This window comes from Mytilus californianus, unplaced genomic scaffold (assembly GCF_021869535.1).
Source record: "Mytilus californianus isolate M0D057914Y unplaced genomic scaffold, xbMytCali1.0.p SCAF_1, whole genome shotgun sequence".
In the NCBI taxonomy this organism is placed as follows: Eukaryota; Metazoa; Mollusca; class Bivalvia; order Mytilida; family Mytilidae; genus Mytilus; species Mytilus californianus.
Genome location: NW_026262581.1, coordinates 78204195 through 78225945, shown reverse-complemented (window position 1 = coordinate 78225945; position 21751 = coordinate 78204195). Strand labels below are relative to the sequence as shown.

Here is a 21751-nt window from a genome sequence, read left to right as displayed (position 1 = left end):
TCTACAATATCAACCAACAGATTGACCGGAAAACAACTGTAATATTCTTTTATAGCATACGCCGTCAACACACCCTGTTGCGCTTGCATTGGATCAGAGTTTCTTCGCTTTACTCATTTTGTGATTTTATCTTGGTAAGAATTATCAAAATAGAAAATACAATTTTTTTTTATCATTGAAAACTTTCATTCAAACGAAAGTCCTTATCAAAACCATCTCAATTTGATGAACGGATTAACATATAAAATTGAGAATGGAAATGGGGAATGTGTCAAAGAGACAACAACCCAACTAAAGAGCAGAAAACAGCCCAAGTTCACCAATGGGTCTTCAACACAACGAGTAAATCCTACACCCGGATGCGGGCTTCTGCTGGCCCCCAAACAAAAATGTGTACTAGTTCAGTGAAAATGGACGTCACACTAAACTCCAAAACATATAAATGAACTAAAATTAAAAAAACATACAAGATTAACAAAGGCCAGATGTTCCTGACTTGGGACAGGCGCAAAAATGCGGCGGGGTTTAACATGTTTTGTGATATCTCAACCCTCCCCTAATACCTCTAGCCAATGTAGGATATACAAACACATAGCAATAAACACAGTAAAACTCAGTTTAAAAGAAGTCCTAGTCCGATGTCAGAATATATATATGAATTATACAGCTAATTATATGAAATAATTGAATTGATTTCAGAATAGGGCTACATGTGTATAGTATACATGTATCTGTTTCCAGTAAATTCCATTTTGGATTATTGTGCACATGACGCTGTGAAATAAAACAAAATATGATGCCTCACAGAATATATTGACAAAATTAACATCATTTGTATTTCATCATTAAAAAGTATGTCTTTCCCTGTCCAATATATAATCTCAGGTGGAAGCCCAAATTTCCCGCCCTTTAACCCAACCAAACTGTAATGAATAATTAATTGTTTGATATATCTTATTAGGATATTTTCAAACATTACATTTCATACGAAAAAGGGTTGGGTTGGGTTTTATTTAATTCAGGCAACAGTGAAATGATAACAGACTGGATAATTTTGTACTAAAACACTCTATACCGTGACAACGCTCACTTACATGTACAGTATAAGAACTTGTGAAAAAGGTTAAAAAGAAATAGCCTACGTTTGGACTCTGGTGGATACTTGTTTCATGGTTAATTATTCCACATCTCTTTATTTTAATATCCAACGAGAATTTTAAAACAAAGGGACACATTTAAGCTTATATTACAATTAATTATTTTTATACATTTAAAATTGAACAGTCGCTCAAATAGAAACGTTTAAATTTCAAACCTACATAATTTTATCGTTTACGTACCTTATAATTCAAAGAAATCTTCAGTTTATTCATATTATGGTCTTCTTCTAGTAGTATGCTAAAGTCATCAATCACTAACATTTCTGGTCTTCCTAACCACAACTTTGCGTTCTAATATAAACAAGAGTATAAAAGTACAGTTCCAAGCAATTTCAAATATAAAAATGTTAGAACAGATGACATACAAATATGTAAAGAATAAAAACATTGGGGATAGCTGTGCAGACGGTGCGTTTACAGGATCAGCATATCTTTTCACCATTCCCTATAATACGTTTTATATCATGAATGAAAATAGGGAATGACGATACAAAAAATGCGACAATAAGCACATTAGTCCACTAAAAACAGACAAATCATGGTCATAATATGTCTCACCTTCTGTCTTTCGTCGCAGACGAGACAAAACCGACAAAAAATCAGTACATAAATCAGTAGACTTGAAAACTAAGATTTGAACAACGAGAACCCCACTAGAAACTGAGGTTGAAGTCAGTTGCTCCGGAACGGTATGCACCTCCTGTTATACTTTGGGTTCCCATAGTGGCTCATAGCAATTAGAATTGATATGTTTGGTAGATTAAAATGGTCTAGACTTTCTTGTTACTGTCAAACTGTAAGAAGAATAATTGTATACATCTCTGAAAAAGAGTTTAGTGGAGAACCTATACTTTGCAAATGTATGTGACGTTGTTTATATGGATTCTTGTGTAACTACGATATCCAATGTACATGTATAGAAGGAAGGTTGACTTCCTTTTCTTTAACCAATTCTACCAAAGGAGAAGCTTAAGAGAGCAACATATGCTCATCTAAAATGTTTATTAATACCATGCATGCAATCTTAATTATAACATATTATCAAAAGGATGGTGTGTTATTTATTTGTTAAAAATACCACCCCTTCAACAACAAAAAATAAAAAATATAAAAAATATTTTTGATAATATTAAAAAAAATACACATATTTATTGTGTTTTTTTGTTGATTAATGTGTCAAGTCAATACAAATGCATGATATCGGTCAGTTTACATGAATGAAACAGGAATACTATAGTAAGCTTCTTCAGTGGTTTGATTCCAAAGGTTACGAACCATATTACGTAAACAATGCACAGCATACTAAAACATAAACAGAACTGCCACGGTCAACATACCCGGACAGCTGTAATAATAACCCATGTAAGATAACATAATCATAAACCACCAATTTACAATATGAATGCATCTCTTTATTATGGAAAGGACATCACAGACATAGCGTTTGTTATTTTCCACATGGATTTATGAAGACTTAAAATAAAAATCCTAAAACTGAGAAAATGCACAAATAAGGTGTCGTGTCCTATGGTCGAAATTAACCTGTGTTCAACTTTCGTAAGATTTTCATTTTTGAAATGATAAACATAAATTATAAAAGAAAGGATGTGATAATGACGGGGCGAAAGAACAAGCAATGATAAAAACAATGTCTATATGTGCATGTAGCTGCTTTGGCAAGGATATGGAAAAAAATGAAAAAAAATATTTTTAAATTTAATGCATCCGACGCGGTTTTCTGTATCTACCTTCATCAGGAACGCTTAAAGCCGAATTTTTAAAAACAGATTATGTTTTACAATTATCGTTATATTTATTAGGTCTTTCAAATCCCAGACATTTACAAGTACCGTACATAAAACTAGATTTAGAAAATCTTCAAAAAATGGTCTGACAAAACAAACGTTCGCTGACATGAGATTTTAAACAAACTTACTTTGTTAACTTGGTCCAACAACACAATGATTCTGGAATTGTGGTCATATATCATTGTGTAGAAATCCACAACAGTGTCTTTCACAGGACATTGTGTTACGAAGAATCGGCTTTCATCTCTATATCCCTGAAAATGAATAAAAAGCATAATTATTCAAAAGAGCTATTGTAGGAAATCCATCCGATTTTGCTTTGATTACAAGTAGGATATGCGTGCCCAAGCAAAAAAACAAAACAAAACAAAACAAAACAAAAACCATTGCTATACATGGTAAGACAAAGAAAGGCAACATAACTACTGTTTTATTCATTTTAGCAACCATAAACAGTAATAATCGAAATTGAAGAAAAAAACCTCATATTGTTTGTTGCAACGATCTGGTCATTTCTAATGGAATAGTCAATATATAAAATAATTCTTAGTAATTAAAAAATTATAATTTATTTGTTTTCCGTTGTGTCAATATGTTTTTTTTTCAACACCCCATACTTGCAAATGGACTTATAACAATAACACTTACAGGTATTATCACTGCATTTATGTAATCATTTCTTTTTTTTCCGTATGACATAAGGTATGGCCTAAAATTGTCATCTACAAAATGTAATGTATTCATGTTGAGAAATGAGTTATTGATTAATTGATCATCTGATAATTGCATAACTGATAAGTCCAAAGCCTAACAGCACTTTCATACTCAGGACAAGATAATGCGAATGTGGGTATAGATGAACAATTCTCATTAGTAGATAGAAACCCTAACATGGATCGAACCCACGACCTCTTACACTTGATGGAAGCAGACTCAAGACCACAAAGGCTATTAAAAGGGTTGTTACGATATAGTTAGATGTATTGTGTACTTCGGAACAGTGAAGACCTAGCAAAGGTTGAATAAAATCGCACGAGAGTTGGTAGAATCTTACGTTAATATCAGCTTATTTTTTATAGAACTTGAATATCTCAAATGACGAAGCTAAGGTTGCGAAAAATGCAAATCTATTGGTATTTGACTTCGATGTTTCAAGTAGAATTGTAAGTTTTCCAAAGCTTTGCATGCTCTCTGAGTTGTATTTTATTACTCTATATAACCGGTAATTACACGTATATTCTCTGCATGCTTATCATATTTGGGTTTCCTGAATTAGTATATTCAGTAATATGCATTCGTTCTTTAAATTATAAAATTTCTTTCGTCTTCATCTTACATCTTCGTTATTATTCCATATTCAATGACAAAAAGGGACATGATGTGTTCTACTTGTCATGTACACGATTTTCGATTTCAAATTGTTATGTTTTTTTCCCAATTATATGAACAGTTACTGTTTGTTTGTTATTTTGGTATTTTGAACATAAGAATTATGAATGTCAAAATGATGAACAACACAAAACAGGCAGAAAGAGCAATATCCAATATGAATATGTTAATATAAAAATAAGGAGATCAGGTATGATTGCCAATGAGACAACTATCCACCAAAGTTCAAATAAAAGGGATGTAAGCAATTATAGGCAAGCGTACGGCCTTCAAAAATGAGAAAAAAACCATATCGTATAGTCGGCTATAAAAGGCCTCGACATGAAAAATATGAAACAATTCAATTGAGAAAACTAACGGCCTAATTTATAACAAAACAATTAACGAAAAAACAAATATGACAGACATGAACCAACGACAACCACTGAACTACAGGCTCCTGACTTGGGAATGTCTTCTTCCGACTTATTCGATCGTATTAAAAAATTTAAAGCTACAAAATACGAACTGGTCTTAATTTTTTTTCACGCTCTGAGAAGTATTGATTTGGTTATAGTGTAACAATTGAACCTGAAGAATATACATACTCATAATTAATTTAAAAAAAAAGAGAAATTAATAATTTCATGTATTATAGATTTATATTTCTAAATTGATGACAAGGACGTACATGTACATACTACTATAGATGTCCATTGTTTATGCACAGTGACAAATACCACGAACGAAGTTATACTAGACTAAGTCATTATAGCAAATTTTAAACATCCCAATATTTTCGAACGAAACCAAGATAATATCTGTCACAAATTGTTGCCTATTTTGGTATTATTTTATAAAAAAAATATTACAATTTTGTTAAATTTATGTGTATGCTATATATATTGCTAGGACAGCCTTTTTGGAATGGAATACATGAAAATGTCGCATTTTCAAAGTAGAACACTCCTAATTATAAAATGTATCAACTGGCTATTTGTATCGAATTGCACGCGCCAAGTTATGGCAACGGCTCAGACGTTTAGTTAAGGGGTGAAAATATAAAAATCCCATTAACTGTTATGATATCAGACAAATATCAAAGCTGACTATACGGTATTTGTTTTGCTCTTTGTTGAAGGACGTACGGTTAACAAAAGTTGCTTACACCCAAGTCATTTAGTCTGATAGTTGTCTCATTGCCAATCCTACCAAATCTCTCTATTTTTATGTTTAAAAGGTTGGTATTTTCACGGAGAGTTGGAAATGATATTCAAAGGTTTGAATTCCTATCATTATTTTCTAGATCGAGAGTTACTGTCTAAAAGGAATCTATTATAACAAGGGTTTCAAATGATATACATGAGGTTATAAATTCAAACATTTTACGGACGCCATCATGAATTGGTTGATTTTTATGGAATATCGCAATCACACGAATATGTTCCACATGTTGTTGTCACAATCACGGCCTCCTTTTCCTCAATTGTTACATCACCGAATGCGACTTATATCCAATTCTATTTGCAATAAGTCACACGATGAATGCCAAAATAAGAACGAGAACTTCTTAAGAACCTGAATTCACCTCTGTTTTTACCTGGGTTCGAGTTGCTGAATCTTTAGCTTTATGTCTAATATTTTAAGAAAAAGTTTTAATTTAAGAGACATTTCATTTAAGGGATACATGTATAAAATCAAAGTCTCTAGCTTGTTCTATTGCATATATAGTCTTCGGGCCATGTTGTATCCTAAACCTTGGTTATGTCGACAATGGACGTTGTTAGCCAAAGACCAAACATTTCGAATTTATCAACTCATTGTCATGAACAAGTACCTCAGGCTTGTGATGGAGGCAATTTTGGACTATGCGAGAAAAAAAAATAGCAAGTTCGTTTAGATCTTTGATAAAAGGAAAAATCGTATTTTGTGTGCAGAAATGGATAGTTTTTTGTATACCAGAGCACTCTAGAGTCCATTACGACTGCTTCGTCAATCAATAAGAAAAGTAAATATCTTTGAATTTTCATTCTTATTGTTCAGATGAAGGAAATGAACATCGATCCTTTAAACTTATCGATCCTTTAAATAAACTCTATTTAAAAGGTTACCAATTCAACACTGTAATGAAATCTTTGAATAATGTTTTTATTGGTATACTAAGTAAATATTCATTTTATTTTGTTATCAGTAAATTAAAACCAAACTAAATATTATTGTTATATACAAATACACATTCACGGTTGGTTCTACAATCTGTCGATACCTGTAATTTGGCATTGCACAAGGTCTTTTTTTTCTGACTGTTAATGACGTTTTTACACTAAATCCATTGGATGGTGGATTTTTAATGGTTGATATAATTGTAGTCTTAAATACATGATTTTTTTATTATACTTATAACCGGGTTTGTACTAAGATGAGCAACACGACGGGTGCCAAATGTGGAGCAGGATCTGCTTACCCTTCCGGAGCACCGGTTATCCCCTCCCTTTTTTTCGGGGTTCGTGTTGCTCAGTCTTTAGTTTTTTATGTTGTGTTTTGTGTACTACTGTTTGTCTGTTGGTATTTTTTTTTTTAGCCATGGCGTTGTCAGTTTATTTTCGACTTTGAGTTTGAATGTCCCTTTGGTATCTTTCGCCTCTCTTTTTAATTTTGTTTTTTTGCCATATTGTGCATTAAAAAGAGATACCTGTGGAGACGGTTTACCGATGTCGTTTGAAAGATAAGTACATAAATACGTTGTAGTGTTGATACGGCAATTCATATCCAACTTCATTGAATATTTTGTTTTCAATAAACAACAAACTAAAAGTATATATTGTTAAGAAAGATCTCTAAACAAAACGAAAACGTATGTACTTACGTGGGAGAATATTCTTTACCGAATTTTTCGATATATTTTCCCTCAAGTTTGCAGCGGAAAAATTAGATGCAGTATACGATGGCCGCAGAGTTTCTAATGTCTATTTTAAAAAAAAGATATTGAATAAAACATTGATGTAGACAATCAATGAAATAAAAGTTCGGGTTACCTAACAAAAAGATATGTTAAAAACTAAAGAATTACTTGGTAAACTGTATGGCTAAAAGGCATTTATTTTGACTGTGTAATTTAATAAAATAATTATTTTTTAAAGACGAAATCATTAAAAACGTGAGCTGATTGATAACAAAGATTTTTTAACTAACTTTCAGTCTGCGTGTGTAAATTGGTCGTATTCTCTTTTGTCCAAATAACCAAGCTACCTATAGAATGGAGAATGGAAACGAGGAATGTGTCAAAGAGACAATAACCCGACCAAAGAGCAGAAAACAGCCCAAGGCCACCAATGGGTCTTCAACACAGCGAATTATATTTATATAGATATTTACACCAGGTCCTGTTGATATTTATCATATGTTCACTGCTTTTCTGTCCTATGTTAATGTTAATATTTAAGATTCAAAAACTAAGGTGTTACCTGTCTGTAAATTTGTGCCTGTTGTGTTTTTGTTTTGCGTTTTATTTGTCTTTTCGTTTCATTTAATTGATTTTGTTTACGACAATATTGGACAGATTGTGTCATATTCCTTTAAACTAGTTTTACCTTTGGAAATTTTATTTACCCTTTGTTGAAAGTCTTATGGTAACTTGCAGATGTGAATTCATTTCAGTTGTGCACAGACACCTGTCATTTTCTTTAATTAAATATTTAGACCTGCTTTAACCAAAGTATTAAGTTTCTTTCAGTATAATTTTAAAGATTTTAATGTAACAACTAACAAACGATTATCATACAAAAGGATCCTGATGATTAATGTAAATGCTAAATCGTCTTACCTGAAACTGTTGTTTGTACGCTTTCTGGTTTGTTGGTAATGTCGTACTTTCCTGATCCGCAATATATTTACAGAAATCATTCTTTGGAATATTCGTTTCTTGTACCGTAAATAGTTCTAGCAGTGCTTCAAATACTGTTTCATATTGTTCCTGCAGAATTTTAAGTATACGTATTCAATTATTAATTAATAAATTGCACCCCTGATAATGCTTTCACCCAAAATATCAATAAAAATTAAAAAAAGTATAAACATCAACAGTCTATTAAATAGAACCCATTTCCATTACCCTTAAACATTAGAACAAGGTTCTTAAAACTAGAATTTATGTCTACGTTTGTTAAAAGTCGTTTATCAAAATGTGTATACCTTCAAGCATAACAAACCAAAAGATCTGGAAAAAAATGTCACAATTTCCAACGTTTATTACAAAAAATCAATATCTATATACTTCAGCTGCCTACGTTTTGAAAAAATCCCATCATTTATAATAATTGATGATAAGACATAATGCTGATATGTTGAATTAAATTTTAACGGTGCACTAGACATTCCTCAAACAATTTTCTGTCATTATCTTTTATTGTAATTATAAGTAACAAAGTATACTACATGTAGAATAAGGCATACATTTTGCGGGCCAACAGTAGTTTATCAAATATCATAAATCGATTCAGAAGACAAGTTAAAGCAACACACTAAAACTGAGGGATTCGCATAAACTCCAAAAGAAGCGAGACCGGGTGTGTCGACAGGGTAAGCGTCTCCTGATATGAATGCATCAGCCGCCATGCGAATCCAACTTGGTCAAAATATCACCAATCGGGAAAATTAAATATTAAACGACTTTTCTGGTAGCTAGATATCTAAGACTGGAAGAACATGTCGCTAGTGAGTTGAGACACTTCCAGATCGTACCGGTCAATTAATTCGTGATAGTGATAGTAAAACTTATATAGTGTCGATTTAAGTCGTTCTTCCTCAAAGCTCGCTTGGAGCACACCCTTGATAATGAAGATTGTATAGCGTGAACGTGTACGACCGTAACGTTTCGATTGAGATATGAAAAAGCAATACGATGAGGAAGAGGGTATGTTACTGCTGAACAATGTGAAGTTGACAATTGGAAATTTGCAATCATCGAATTTGTTATAGATTATATTTTAATGTTGTCGTTGTCCATCCGTGTAAATATCAATAAAACACTGACCATCGTATTATTAAATTTGTCCCAAGATAAAAAAAAATCAATGCGTTCGTTCCTGAAAAACTCTTCTTTCATAACACGATCGAGACCAATATGAGCACCAATATCAAAGCTCTGTAACTTTTCGGATAATACACTCTGAGACTGGTAGTCCGCAATCTTAAAACGTTGTATTCCTCTTTTTATCCTCTGTTGATGAATTTGTTTGGCTCGTAACGGATTTTTCTTGATGTAAAAATATGCACTTAAAATAGTTATCACTACAAAATGTTACCTACCGGGGTTTGAATCATATTCATTCGATCTTTTCTCATCATCTGAACATATTCCATAACATTAACGTAGTTGACCTTCTTTCCATGCTCATATAATGCATCTATTGCAATAAACGTCCCTGTTCTTCCTACTCCAGCGCTAAAAATGATGTATCGTATGACAAGATCAATATGAAATTAGTACTAGCAAAGGGTTTGTTCCAATCTGCTTCTTTTACATTCAAATCAAAGAAATTATTATATATTTTATGTTTCATCTGCCCAGGTATCTAACTTTTGTAAGAAAAAGATGTTATCAGCGGCGTTGCTAGTCCATTTTTAAGTGTAAGTCCGAACCTCGGCAAGGGGACTGTGGGTCCCCAGCGGGTCCAGGCAGAGGACCTCGTAGTAGGAGGTTCGAGGGGGCAAAGCCCCCGGAAGCTCACGCGTTATCGAGAAAGAGATACCATTTCTGTCATTAAAAACTAATCAATAGCAACATTCTTTGGACTCTAATTTGTTTATTTTTATGTTTGATTTATTTATTGTGTTAATTTGGTTTCTTAAGATCATTGGTCTTAGAGAAAAATGTCGAAACCAGTTACTGTAAAATATGTTAAAAAGGAGATGTGGGTAAAATAATCAATCAACAAAAACTCCAAAACTTAAGAGATAGTAAAAAAGCAAGTCTCCATTTCAATGTTGTCTTTCTATCAATTACTTTCACATTATCTAAATATCTCCCATATTTAGGCGCAGATTCTGTTAATGGACACATGAAATAATTAGTTTTCATAGATGGCAATTTGTAATATAAAAATTCGTAAAGAGTTCCGCGGAACCCTGTGTCTCTTCTGGGATTGCTGATATCAGTGTAAAAGTGTAATGTTGACTGTAAGAAGTGAATCAAATTATTGGTAAAATACAGGATTTAAGAATAAATCAAACTTTGTTTATAGATGTTTTTTCTTGATCTTGATGATAAGCTTATTTTCAAGTTCCATAACAATCTATGAAGGTTTACATATGTAACATGTAAAAAAAAGTAATCCCAGACCGTCTGTTAATTGCAAAAAAAAAAATTAAAATTGTATTAGTTGTTATTGGCTTTGAACTAGCTGTCAGTAACTGCGATTACTCTCAGATCTGTACTTAGTGTCTATTTGTTGTGGGGATGTATAATTACCCTGCCACGTCCACTCTGTGTTTTTGTTATATGTATTTCTATTTGTATCCATCTGATGAGTTAAGCCTTTTTCAAATGATTTTTATAGTTTGTTCTTATGTTGTACTGTTACACCACTATCCCAGGACAGGAGAGGGTTGGCGCTTTCAAACTAGTTTAACCCCGCCACATTCTGTATGTGCCTGTCCCTAGTCAGGAGCCTGTAATTCAATGGTTGTCGTTTGTTGCTTTGTAACATATTTTTTTTTCGTTCATTATTTTGTACATAAATTAGGCCGTTATTTTTCTCGTATGAATTGTTTTACATTTTGTCATTTCGGGGCCTTTTATAGCTGACTATGCGGTATGGGTTTTGCTCATTGTTGAAGGCCGTACGGTGACCTATAGTTGTTAATTTCTGTGTCATTTGGTCTCTTGTGGAGAGTTGTCTCATTGGCAATCATACCACATCTTCTTATTTTTATATGTAGTCCTTTTATCTGTAAAATACAGAACACATTAAAATATATTTTCATTATTCTCTGGATAGTGACTTTTGACCATAAAAAGCATGTGTCCAACTTCCGTAAAATTTCATGAAGGTTTGACAAAGTTATTGATGTTTAAAAAACTTTTACCTTAGACTGTATCTAAAAATTAACTGTAAATCAGTAAAATAAAAAGAAATATTTGCTCTGAATACTGTCTTTAATTTGGTCATAAAAAGCTTCTGTCCAACTTTCGTAAAATTCCATGAAGGTTAGACAAAGTTGTTGAAGTTTAAAAAAGCTTTAACCACAAACTGAACCTCAATTTTGAAGACGCCGACGCCGTCGGAATCAAGGATCGCTAAGTTTTGTTTCGCGACATCAAAGTCACAGGCTCGACTAAAATGCAAACCACTGTGCATATCGTATCTCAGCAGATAAAGAATTGCCTTAAACAATAGAAAACTTAGTAGAATTCACAGTAGATTCAGACTTTAACAGAAAATAAACAAATATATAAAAATTATGACACCATTAAAATTTTGATTAAAAAGTAAATTTCGTCACTTTTATCTTCAATTACAAGCCATTGAAGAAAAATAACAAGATTCGTGCGCTTATAACGAGTTCTTTTAATTTGTCCAGATTAAAGTTTTTTTCTCCTAAATCCATGTGAACGCCCGGGCGTTTTGACGTAAACGTAGCTACGCGCCTGAGTTATAACTTGTCTTGACAAATAAGACTTAGACTAAAATACAATACTCCAATTTATGCTATATACTGGAGGATATTTCAAAAAGGTTTCTTTACATAAATCAGGCCGTTAGTCTCGTTTGAATTGTTTTACATTTGTCATTTATGGGCCCTTTAAATCTTACTATGCGGTATGGGATTTGCTCATTGTTGAAGGCCGTACGGTGACACATAGTTGTTAACTTCTATGTCATTTGTCTCTGATGGAGATTTGTCTCATTGGCAATTATACCGCATCCACTTATTTTTATATTAACAAGGGTTTTGTTATTTAATATTCAATGTTTCAGTATGGCATTATAATGGTAAAACATTTTTTTCATAATGTTGCATGCATACCTGCAGTGTACAACCATTGGCCCATGCTGATCACACTGTTCGCTTTTGACTTTTCTGTAAAATTGTACCAACTTGATGCTATCAGGAACACCGTGGTCTGGCCATTGAGTGAAATGGAACTGGTGAATGATTCTTTCTTTTTGGCTCTAAATAAAAGTTGACATTGTAAAAAAATGAAAATATACAAATGCAGTAATGTTCACTTAAAATATAAGAGATCAACAGCAACAACACAAAAACGGGAAAAGACTAAACAGAAAATTTTTTTTTTTGTTTTTTTTGTTTGTTTTTTTTGGGGGGGGGGGGGGGGGGGTATTTGGTGTTGGAGGGTGTAGTGGTGGGGTGAAGGATTACAATGAAAAGAATGTGAAAGGAACATAAACAGCAGCAAAGGAATGATATTTTCGAGCGTATGTTATAACTTATAACAAATGCTTTTAACTGTATTTGATACACTATAATTGTTCTGAATACTCTTTTATATCAATTAAGAGTTAAATCAGAAATCAATTAAGATACATTTCAACAAAATAAGTTTTCTTTGGAGGGGTTAATAGTAAAGATTGAATTTTAATAAACGAATACCAAATTTGGTCTTATTCGCTCGATTCAGGTTCGCAATAAGTAAAAAATATAGTTCTTGGGAGCCTTAACTGCTCACCTGAAATTTTATACAAAACTGAGGCTATGCAACTAGAATATTTGTGTTGAATGGAAACTAAGTGATCCATAATCTTGCTTTTCTCGTCATTTTTGTATTTCTTATCAATAGTTTGCTGACTACTTTTATCATTTTGGCTTATTAGTAGATTCTATATTATTGATGATTTGAAATGCTTACAGGGTCATTCTATCAACTATTAATTTCCCCCAAAACGCAATATGGGAAACATTGCCATCGGAGCGCATTAACTCCGATAATAATCGTTTGATGATTTCGGGACTGTAAATTTTTAACATGTTGTAGATCTTGACTTGCTGATCCTTTTTGTTGATACATGTTTCTCTCTATTTCTAAGAGCTTTTAAAATTTTACATTGAACAAAAAACGCCAAAAAATGGTAAATGCCGTCATTTAAGGACAATGCAACTGTAATGAGTCGACCGATCATTTCTACCATGCTGACTTATTTGTAGATCTTATACTGCTGACAAAGCTTACACATTATCTCTTTCTATTGATGTTTTCAAAATAATACCCAACACGCCAAGGATTGATAACACATCATCATTATAAGATATCGACTGACGATAAATGTTGATTCTTAATTATACATTTGGCGTCAAAGAAAGTTTAACCAATGCCGCTTATATTTTTGATTGATCTCGAATTTTTAATGTAATCAAAACGTCCATTGTCCCATCTATAAAAAAACTTATCATAGTCTTACTAAATAGACACTGTCCGGTGAAAACTTTAGTGAGAGAGGTCCCGGTTTCTGGAAATTCTACTCAGGTTTACTGACAGATATATTTATGTGGAAATTAGAATGTGATGATAAATATCACAATTTAGAAAATAAAAATTTGAAAAAGGCTACCATAAAAAGTGAAATAAGAGGCGCAACCGTCAACTATTCCAAGTATAAAAACATAAAATTGCGGGATAGAGAGTCCAATTTTAAAAAAAATGACAAGACGAATTTCAAAAAATTCTCTGTCGCACAGATTTAGATACAGATATTAATATACATTTGATTGAATTAGATATTGTTAAAGAGGATTTAAAGCAAAAAGTAAACAATCAAATAAGGGGGGGGGGGGGGGGGTGACAAAATTCAAAATATTTCTTGTCATTAGAAAAACGCAAGGTATCAACAAATTAGTTGTAAATGACATGTTTCCAAAGCAATTTCCCTCTATTTGATTTACAAGATTTATTTATGAGCAGATGTGAATTTGAGGTTTTAAATTTAAAAGCACCTCTTTTTTATAATGAAGAGTTATCTGCTTGGAAACGTTTCAAGGGACTTTTTAATCCGTTAGATGCATTTCATGTGAGACAAAAATTTATTTGGTTCAACCTTGTTATCAAAGTTGACAATACGAGATCTTAGTACATGAAAGGCATAAGGTGCATCAATGATATTATAGATGACAATGGCGACTTTTTGTCTCATGAAGCTATTGATAAAAAATATAAACTAAATGTTACTTTTGTAGACATTCTATCTATGATGTTTTGTGATACATGTACATAAAGATTATTTCTGATTATCGGTTTACCTTTTTTTAATTAATTTCTCAACTATTTCGTTTATCTCAATTTAAAAAAAGTTGTGATCATTACCGTAGCAATATTGTTGGATATAGTTATCAGTCTGTATACATAAAGAGTATGTTCTTTTTCTTTTGTCGTTGTAAGACGATAATTGTCTACTACTATTGATTCATTAACTGCATCAGGCCAGTACTGTACACATTTTTCCTGAAGAAAATTCATAAACATCTGATAAACAAGACATTGAATAACTAGTCGGAAGAAAAAATTATTTCGAACATCCACAAACATCTTTCATTTTTAGTTTAAACATGCAAAGTTACGTTTCTATTTCTTTTTTTTCATATCTATATCAGTTGTGAAGCCAAACTCCGAAACAGTGGTAACGTCCTCCTTGCTACGCTACGTTGACTTTGATAGTCTAGCGAAGCAATGTCACCACTGTTCCGGAGTTTGTTGTGAAACTCTCAAGAATAGTTCATTCAGAAGTATCAGAATGGCGTTTTTAATGTAACTAGCAATGTCTTAAAAGTAGTCATTATGATAATTGTTGTGTCCTATAATCAGTACTAGTTCGGAGTTTTTTTTTATCTTATAAGAACAAAATTTCAAAATATCAACAACCCTGTAAATATGCACATCCATATCAATCGCTAGTTAACCTATGTTCTAATTATATCATGACGCGTTTTAAATTCGAACAATCATGGCTTTCAATGATCCGTAGATGATGATGATAAATTGACGTCCAGTGGCAAATATTACATGCACATCAGGTCGAAAATATTTTGATGTGATATGCATATTAACTTTGCTTTGCACTAAAACTATACACTTAGCCGGATGGTTATACGTGCTATTTGACTAGGTAACAGTTCAAAAAGGCTCTCTCATCCTACTTGGACACATTTATCTTTTTTCGGCAACCAGCCTTTGCCCTAACTCTAAATTATCACGTTTTGGCGGAAAATCCTCCAATATCAATTTTCAAGGCTTTGGAGGCAAGCATGCTACCACGAGACAACCAAGGCAATATGTTCTGTAGAGCAATGTATGATGGAAAAGATTTTCACAACACATACCACATCCAACATCTAATATTGGTATCATCTACAACATTCGGTCTCTTATGGAAAGTTGTCGCATTGGCAATCATACCACATCTTCTTATTTTAACAATATTGTATGTCGCCTCTTAAGCCGAGTTCTTGGTTGGTATGTAAATGCTCAACATTTGTCTTTATTTATATAACTTCATTTAATTGATTTAATATATTTAATGTGATAATGCAATTTGATACCCTGCTTCCCTCTTTCAGCTGTGTAACCATTACAATTTTGCCAACGTTTTCCTGCCATATCAATTGCCAGAAATCTCTGACGGTATTATTCTTTGGACCTTTAATTAGATAACGAAATATAGAAATACAAATTTATTAATATTAAAGGGAACTATGGAAATATGTTTTCGCCAAATGCCATCGCAAAATAATTTAAATGTTGGGTTAGAATTTTAAAACCTAAAATTTTTGTAGTTCCTTTTTTGATTTTCTGATTAGAATATAAAGAAATTTATGTTCACAATTTTAATACAAGAAAAGCATCGTTGCAACACAGAGAGACATACCAAATACAATGTATATATTTCGCCCCTTGATCATATGACACATGGTCGTAACCCTTAGCGGGACAGGAACCCTTTACCGTTTGGAGCATATGGAATCACAAAAAACATTTTCTGTCCTCTAAAATTTGTTTCTATTCCTTGTATATTTAATATCCATATATTTTAAACTACACTTTAAAGGAAATTAAATCATTATAACTATTTCAAGATATTTGAAATCGGAATTTTTGTTTTTGGCAAGTAATATATTTCAACGATAAATATTAAGATGTATAAGACAGCAACCCATCGACACATACAAAAGACAACAAAACATCTTGAGGTTATCAATATCATTTAACAAAGTTTATATTCCTAAATTATAAAAAAGTGCATTTATGTAAATCCCTCAAACTATCAGACGCACTCATTGAAAATAAGAGTATAATTTTAACATTTCTTAACGTCTATGAAAACAACCTTATAAATAATACAGACAATTCATAAACATACTGTTCGGTGTGAGCCAAGGCTCCGTGTTGAAGACCGTACTGTGACCTATAATGGTTTACTTTTATAAATTTTGACTTGGATGGAGAGTTGTCTCATTGGCACTCATACCACATCTTCTTATATCTATTCCTTTTGATTTTAATAATATAACCGTTAAAATGTTTTGTAGCATGCCAGTTTTTAAAGAATTTAACCGTTTAAACATAACCGGTTGAGCATACTCATACCTTGGGATGCTATGTAGGCCTTTTCATTGTCGTAATTCTGAAATACACATGCTTTTAAGTATTAAGAATAGCGAAAGAATCCATGGTAATATGTTATAGAGATATTAGTATTTCTAATACATTTACCTTTTAGATGAAAACATATGACAGATATTTCTGTGATCATAAAACGAATTTATTTTATAACATCAAAATTTTAAATGACGAAATAATAGAAGACAATAAATGACTCATCCAAGATACCAAGCTTATAAAATCATAGATATTATCGAGCTAAAGCGAATCAGAATTAAAAAAGAGGAAGAAAAAAATGAAAACACATTGATTTCGAAAAATGCTTTTGTGTCAAATTTATATACTTAAGAAGGTAATTTTCTTTTCTTAATTGATTTCAAAAGATATCTATAACTTTATTTGAAACATTTTATGATGTAAGTTTAAGGTATGGGTCAATGCACATTGTAGAATTAAAAATATTATAATTTTATAACCTACATCAATGTAATTAGCATTAATATAATCCGTCTTTTTGTTTCCTTTCAGTACAATACGTGAATGATCATCTACAAATAAAAAAATATATAAAAACAGATCTTGCATTATCCAAATAAGTATATAACATACTAAATTAAACAAAACTGGTGACGAAAATTGATACTTTTGTGTCAATTTCATTTGTGTCCATTAGGATAATATAATTTGTTATCGACTTCAAAACAAATTCACAGTGCTTGGATTTCTCTTATTGTAGTATATTTAACATTAATTGTGAAATTACATTTGTGAATTAGTCGGACGAGACAGATTGAAGTAGCGCTAAAATGCATATGGCAGCACAAAATAGAAATTAAACATGTTAAAGATTTGACCGACGTACATGTATGTTACCTTTTAAAAAAAAAGTTTTAAAGTTTATGAATTAAATTTAGTAGTATCTGATTACAGCTAGAAAGTTTGAATATTTCGTTAAGAGTAGGGGCAATAAGGCCCTTTTTTGGCCCAAATATTAGTGCAAATTAATAAATTAACATACATATTTTTAAATTGATCTAACTACACTAAGGTACAATGTGTTCAGAAAAATAAAAACAATTTTCAAATTAAATGAGTAACCATGGCAACACACTTTGAAGAAATTTGTATATTTGGTAAAATTTCTTGATTTTCCATCAATGTTTAAGTATATATTGGATAGGAAAAGAACGTGCGCTGGCAAGTAACATTTTGTTTTTGTGAGATTATGAAAATAGTTATGATAAAGCTTCTCTTAAATTATTTTGTTGTTTCTCGCCTGCGCGCGATATTTCCACAAAAGAAATAACGATGGAAAACTGCTTACATTCTGCAGTTTCTTTCGTTTTCATGAAAACGGTACATATTATGAAGTAATTGTGAACTCATAACATGAAAAATCTTAATGCATTTCAAATATATTTCTTGATTTTATGCATTTCCAAACATTATGTGCAAATTTGATATAATTATCAAAAAACTTCATTTTCTTTGGCCAAAACCGGGCTTTAATGCCCCTACTCCAGATCCATTATTTTGAGTTATTTTAACATACATGGCCATGTTGTTAGGAAACGGTTTTTAGCTTTATTTTCTTCTTTTGAACCTTCAACGTGTGGATGGACAAGACCTTTAGGTAAAATCTAGAAAAAATTCAAACAAAATACATGTTATAGGGATAAATGTTTTAATTTTGAATGAAATAAAGGTTAATGAAAAAGGAAGATTATAAATGACTACTTGAACGTCGTATTAAAAAAAGTGGAGAAGATACTAAAAGTGCATAATCATTCACAAGTGGAAAAAATGGACAACACAAAAACACAGAAAAAAAACCCAAGCAAAATAACTACAACATCAAAATCACTAAATGCAAACGTTAGTTGAATCAACAAGAACGCACTCACACACGTGGTTTATAAGGGTTAACAATTCCTGATTTGCTACATGTAGTTACACGCGCCGTATATGTATAACTGAATATAAAGACGATGATGATCATGAGTCATATTTGGTAACATTTAAAAAATATACATGGATCACATGATAATAAAGTAGTCATCAGATTTAGCCTCACACATTTTCATATTAGAGTCCATCCGCAAAGAAGTTGATTTTTCACATATATATTTACAGGAATACCTTCGATTTAGTAATTCGTTTGATATCACGTTAAACGTTTCCAACTGTATTGCACTGGATGCGTTTGTCGTTTTAAAGGTTATTTTATTTACTTCTGCCCTCATAGCCGCCTTTCTTATCATATCTGTGCTACAATTTGATTACCAAATTTTCAATAATTATCATACATAGTCCTCCACAAAGCCCTAATAGGTTAATACTACTAAAAATATGAATTAGTATGTTCTGTTATTGTCATAGGTCCGATTATAGTACTCTACGTTGACTAAAAAACAAAATCATGCATTTAAAATTATTATCACGCGAGAGCTACGGGAACCTCGGCTTTCTTATTTTGGATAAATAAAAAAGTACACACGTCAATCCACTGCAATGTAAATGATCCATGATTAATCTGTAATAAACACATGATTGATAACCCACAAGGTGCTTGACAATGAAAAGATGTGTTGGAAATGGCAAAATGGATATGAAACCAATAAATATAGAAGTATGCAACAATTTCTTGTGCATGAAATAAAACCGGTGAAAATAAAAAGAATATTTTATTATTTCAAATACAATACTGCATGTCTAACCTCGTATTCGTTCTTGTAGCCTTCATCTCCCCGTTTTTCATTAATAACTTTCTTCAAATTTCGAACGTTTATCTTGTAGACAGAAAGATCAGTCGGTAATTCTTTTAAGACGCTATCATTTCGTCGAGGTGGTAGTTCAGTTTCCTCTGTGTTTTGAAGGTGAATAGTTACCTCCCCTGTATCAGATGTAATGGCTGCATTTACATATTCGTGTTCATTACTGCTTTCTCTTTTCCTATCTATAAATAACATTCTAACAATTTCATGACTCAAATTAAGCAAATGTATCAGTAGGTACGCATATTTTCCCTCTTACATGGAATTATTGTTGATTATTTTCATAAAAATAGACGAAAAAGAATTCAGATAAAATTTTCATGAGGCATCCCAGTATATCAAATATGCAAAAACACTGGTGAAAAATTAAAACCAGTAATAAAATACTTGAAATAGTGTTCCTAAGATATTTGTTATTTTGCCATACTTGTTGAGTAAACAGCTTAACTATTTGACGTATACATGTATATAACGTCAACATTAACAAAAAAATGACAGCTATTCGTTTGTATTCACAATCTTTCATTTAAAGTTAAACGATAAATTTCACGCAATGTCCTGCAAAGTATACCTCCACTCGTTATAGGTACTGACAATTCTATGACCGGTGAAATTATAAAAAAAAGTTACGTCAAACAAGAGTTGATTCTCCGGTTTATTTGTTTGATTGATTGTTGTTTGCTTAACGTCCGATGGCAACAGTTCGTGCATGTTCAGAACCAGAACAAATTACAAATAAATACAATAGATAAGTCCTGCAATAGGGGTCTACCGGGATGATTGGCATGAGATTTGGATAACCACAGTCAAGTAATGGCATATTGGATAGAGACAGAAATTAAGCCTTGCATCAGTCCACCTATGGACTCATCAAAGAGTTGTTCAGTGTTTCTTACGTTCAGAGATTGTGACACTCTCTATAAAGAAGCATAAAATTTCACGTTACTATGGTGACCGGACGTGGCTGGGAATTTATACATGCCACACAGCCAAACGGACGCACTACTTTGGCAAGGGATTATCTGCTTGTCCGAAGAAGAGCAAAAGATGACTACATTTCTATATCCTAGTCATCGGTTGATTAATAAACTGCATGCACGGTACAACAGACAACTGGCTATAAAATTACAAAACAAATATAAAATTATTTCATAACACAGAAGGAGAGCAAAACGTAACGAAACAATTCCATGCTCATTAGGTAAACAAAATTCAAGGTATCGTCAAATAGGAATGGACTGCTCGGGAAAACTGAAAATCGCTCACAAGGAACAAAATAAATTCCAGACCACATACTTATGTAACGAAACTTATGAATGGAAGAATATATAAGTTGAATTCAGCTACTGAATACTACCCACTATTGGCTTGGGTATATGATAAATCAAAGATATTTCTTTGTAGTTTGTGTATAAGAAAGCTATCTTGTAATACATATCTGATATTGTTACTTAAACTCACTTAAAGAAGTCCTGCGACTTGATTTTAATTTGTCTGAGTATTTATCTTTTGTTGATTTTGATTTTCGTCTGAAAATATAAAATAACACACAACATTTGTGTCTGAAAATATAAAATAACACATTACAACATGTTTAAGCACAATTTAAGCACAACTATTCCTTGTTTAAAAGTTTGATATTGTGGTTCTGATGTAATCGAGTGTTACCTCAAAATTAAAAGTTATTTTTATGTTTCGATTGTTCAGCAAATAGATGTTTGAAATTATTTTCTTTGCAAGCACCTCGTCAGTCCATCATACTTCTGTATCTTGAAGTCATCTTATAGGTGATGTTAAATGAGTTTTCACAATCGTCAATAGATATTTGGTATCATGTGTATACATAAACATCTGTTATTTTTTTCATTAGATTTAATTAAAACCTGTCGTTCTCAGTCCTGTTTGAAAGACAATTTTGGTTTGTATAATACATTGAAAAAAAAATAGAAATTTGTGCATTTTAAGGACAATCTTGTAATTGCTTATTAATGTTTGGTGAACTGTGGAATAGAATCACGGTAGGTCAATAAC

General features: G+C 32.0%; 1 protein-coding gene across 1 annotated transcript in view; it reads right to left on the bottom strand.

Moving 5' to 3' along the window:
- The window catches only part of LOC127724459 (receptor-type tyrosine-protein phosphatase epsilon-like), a 234601-nt gene that overhangs the window by 4729 nt on the left and 208121 nt on the right, over positions 1-21751 (bottom strand). Inside the window, exons 11-16 of the mRNA XM_052231427.1 lie at positions 9644-9779; positions 8160-8309; positions 7203-7302; positions 3617-3690; positions 3097-3222; positions 1341-1451 (exon numbers count right to left, since the gene is read on the bottom strand). Coding sequence (XP_052087387.1) covers positions 1341-1451; positions 3097-3222; positions 3617-3690; positions 7203-7302; positions 8160-8309; positions 9644-9779 — 697 coding nt within the window. The remainder of the gene's footprint in view (positions 1-1340; positions 1452-3096; positions 3223-3616; positions 3691-7202; positions 7303-8159; positions 8310-9643; positions 9780-21751) is intronic.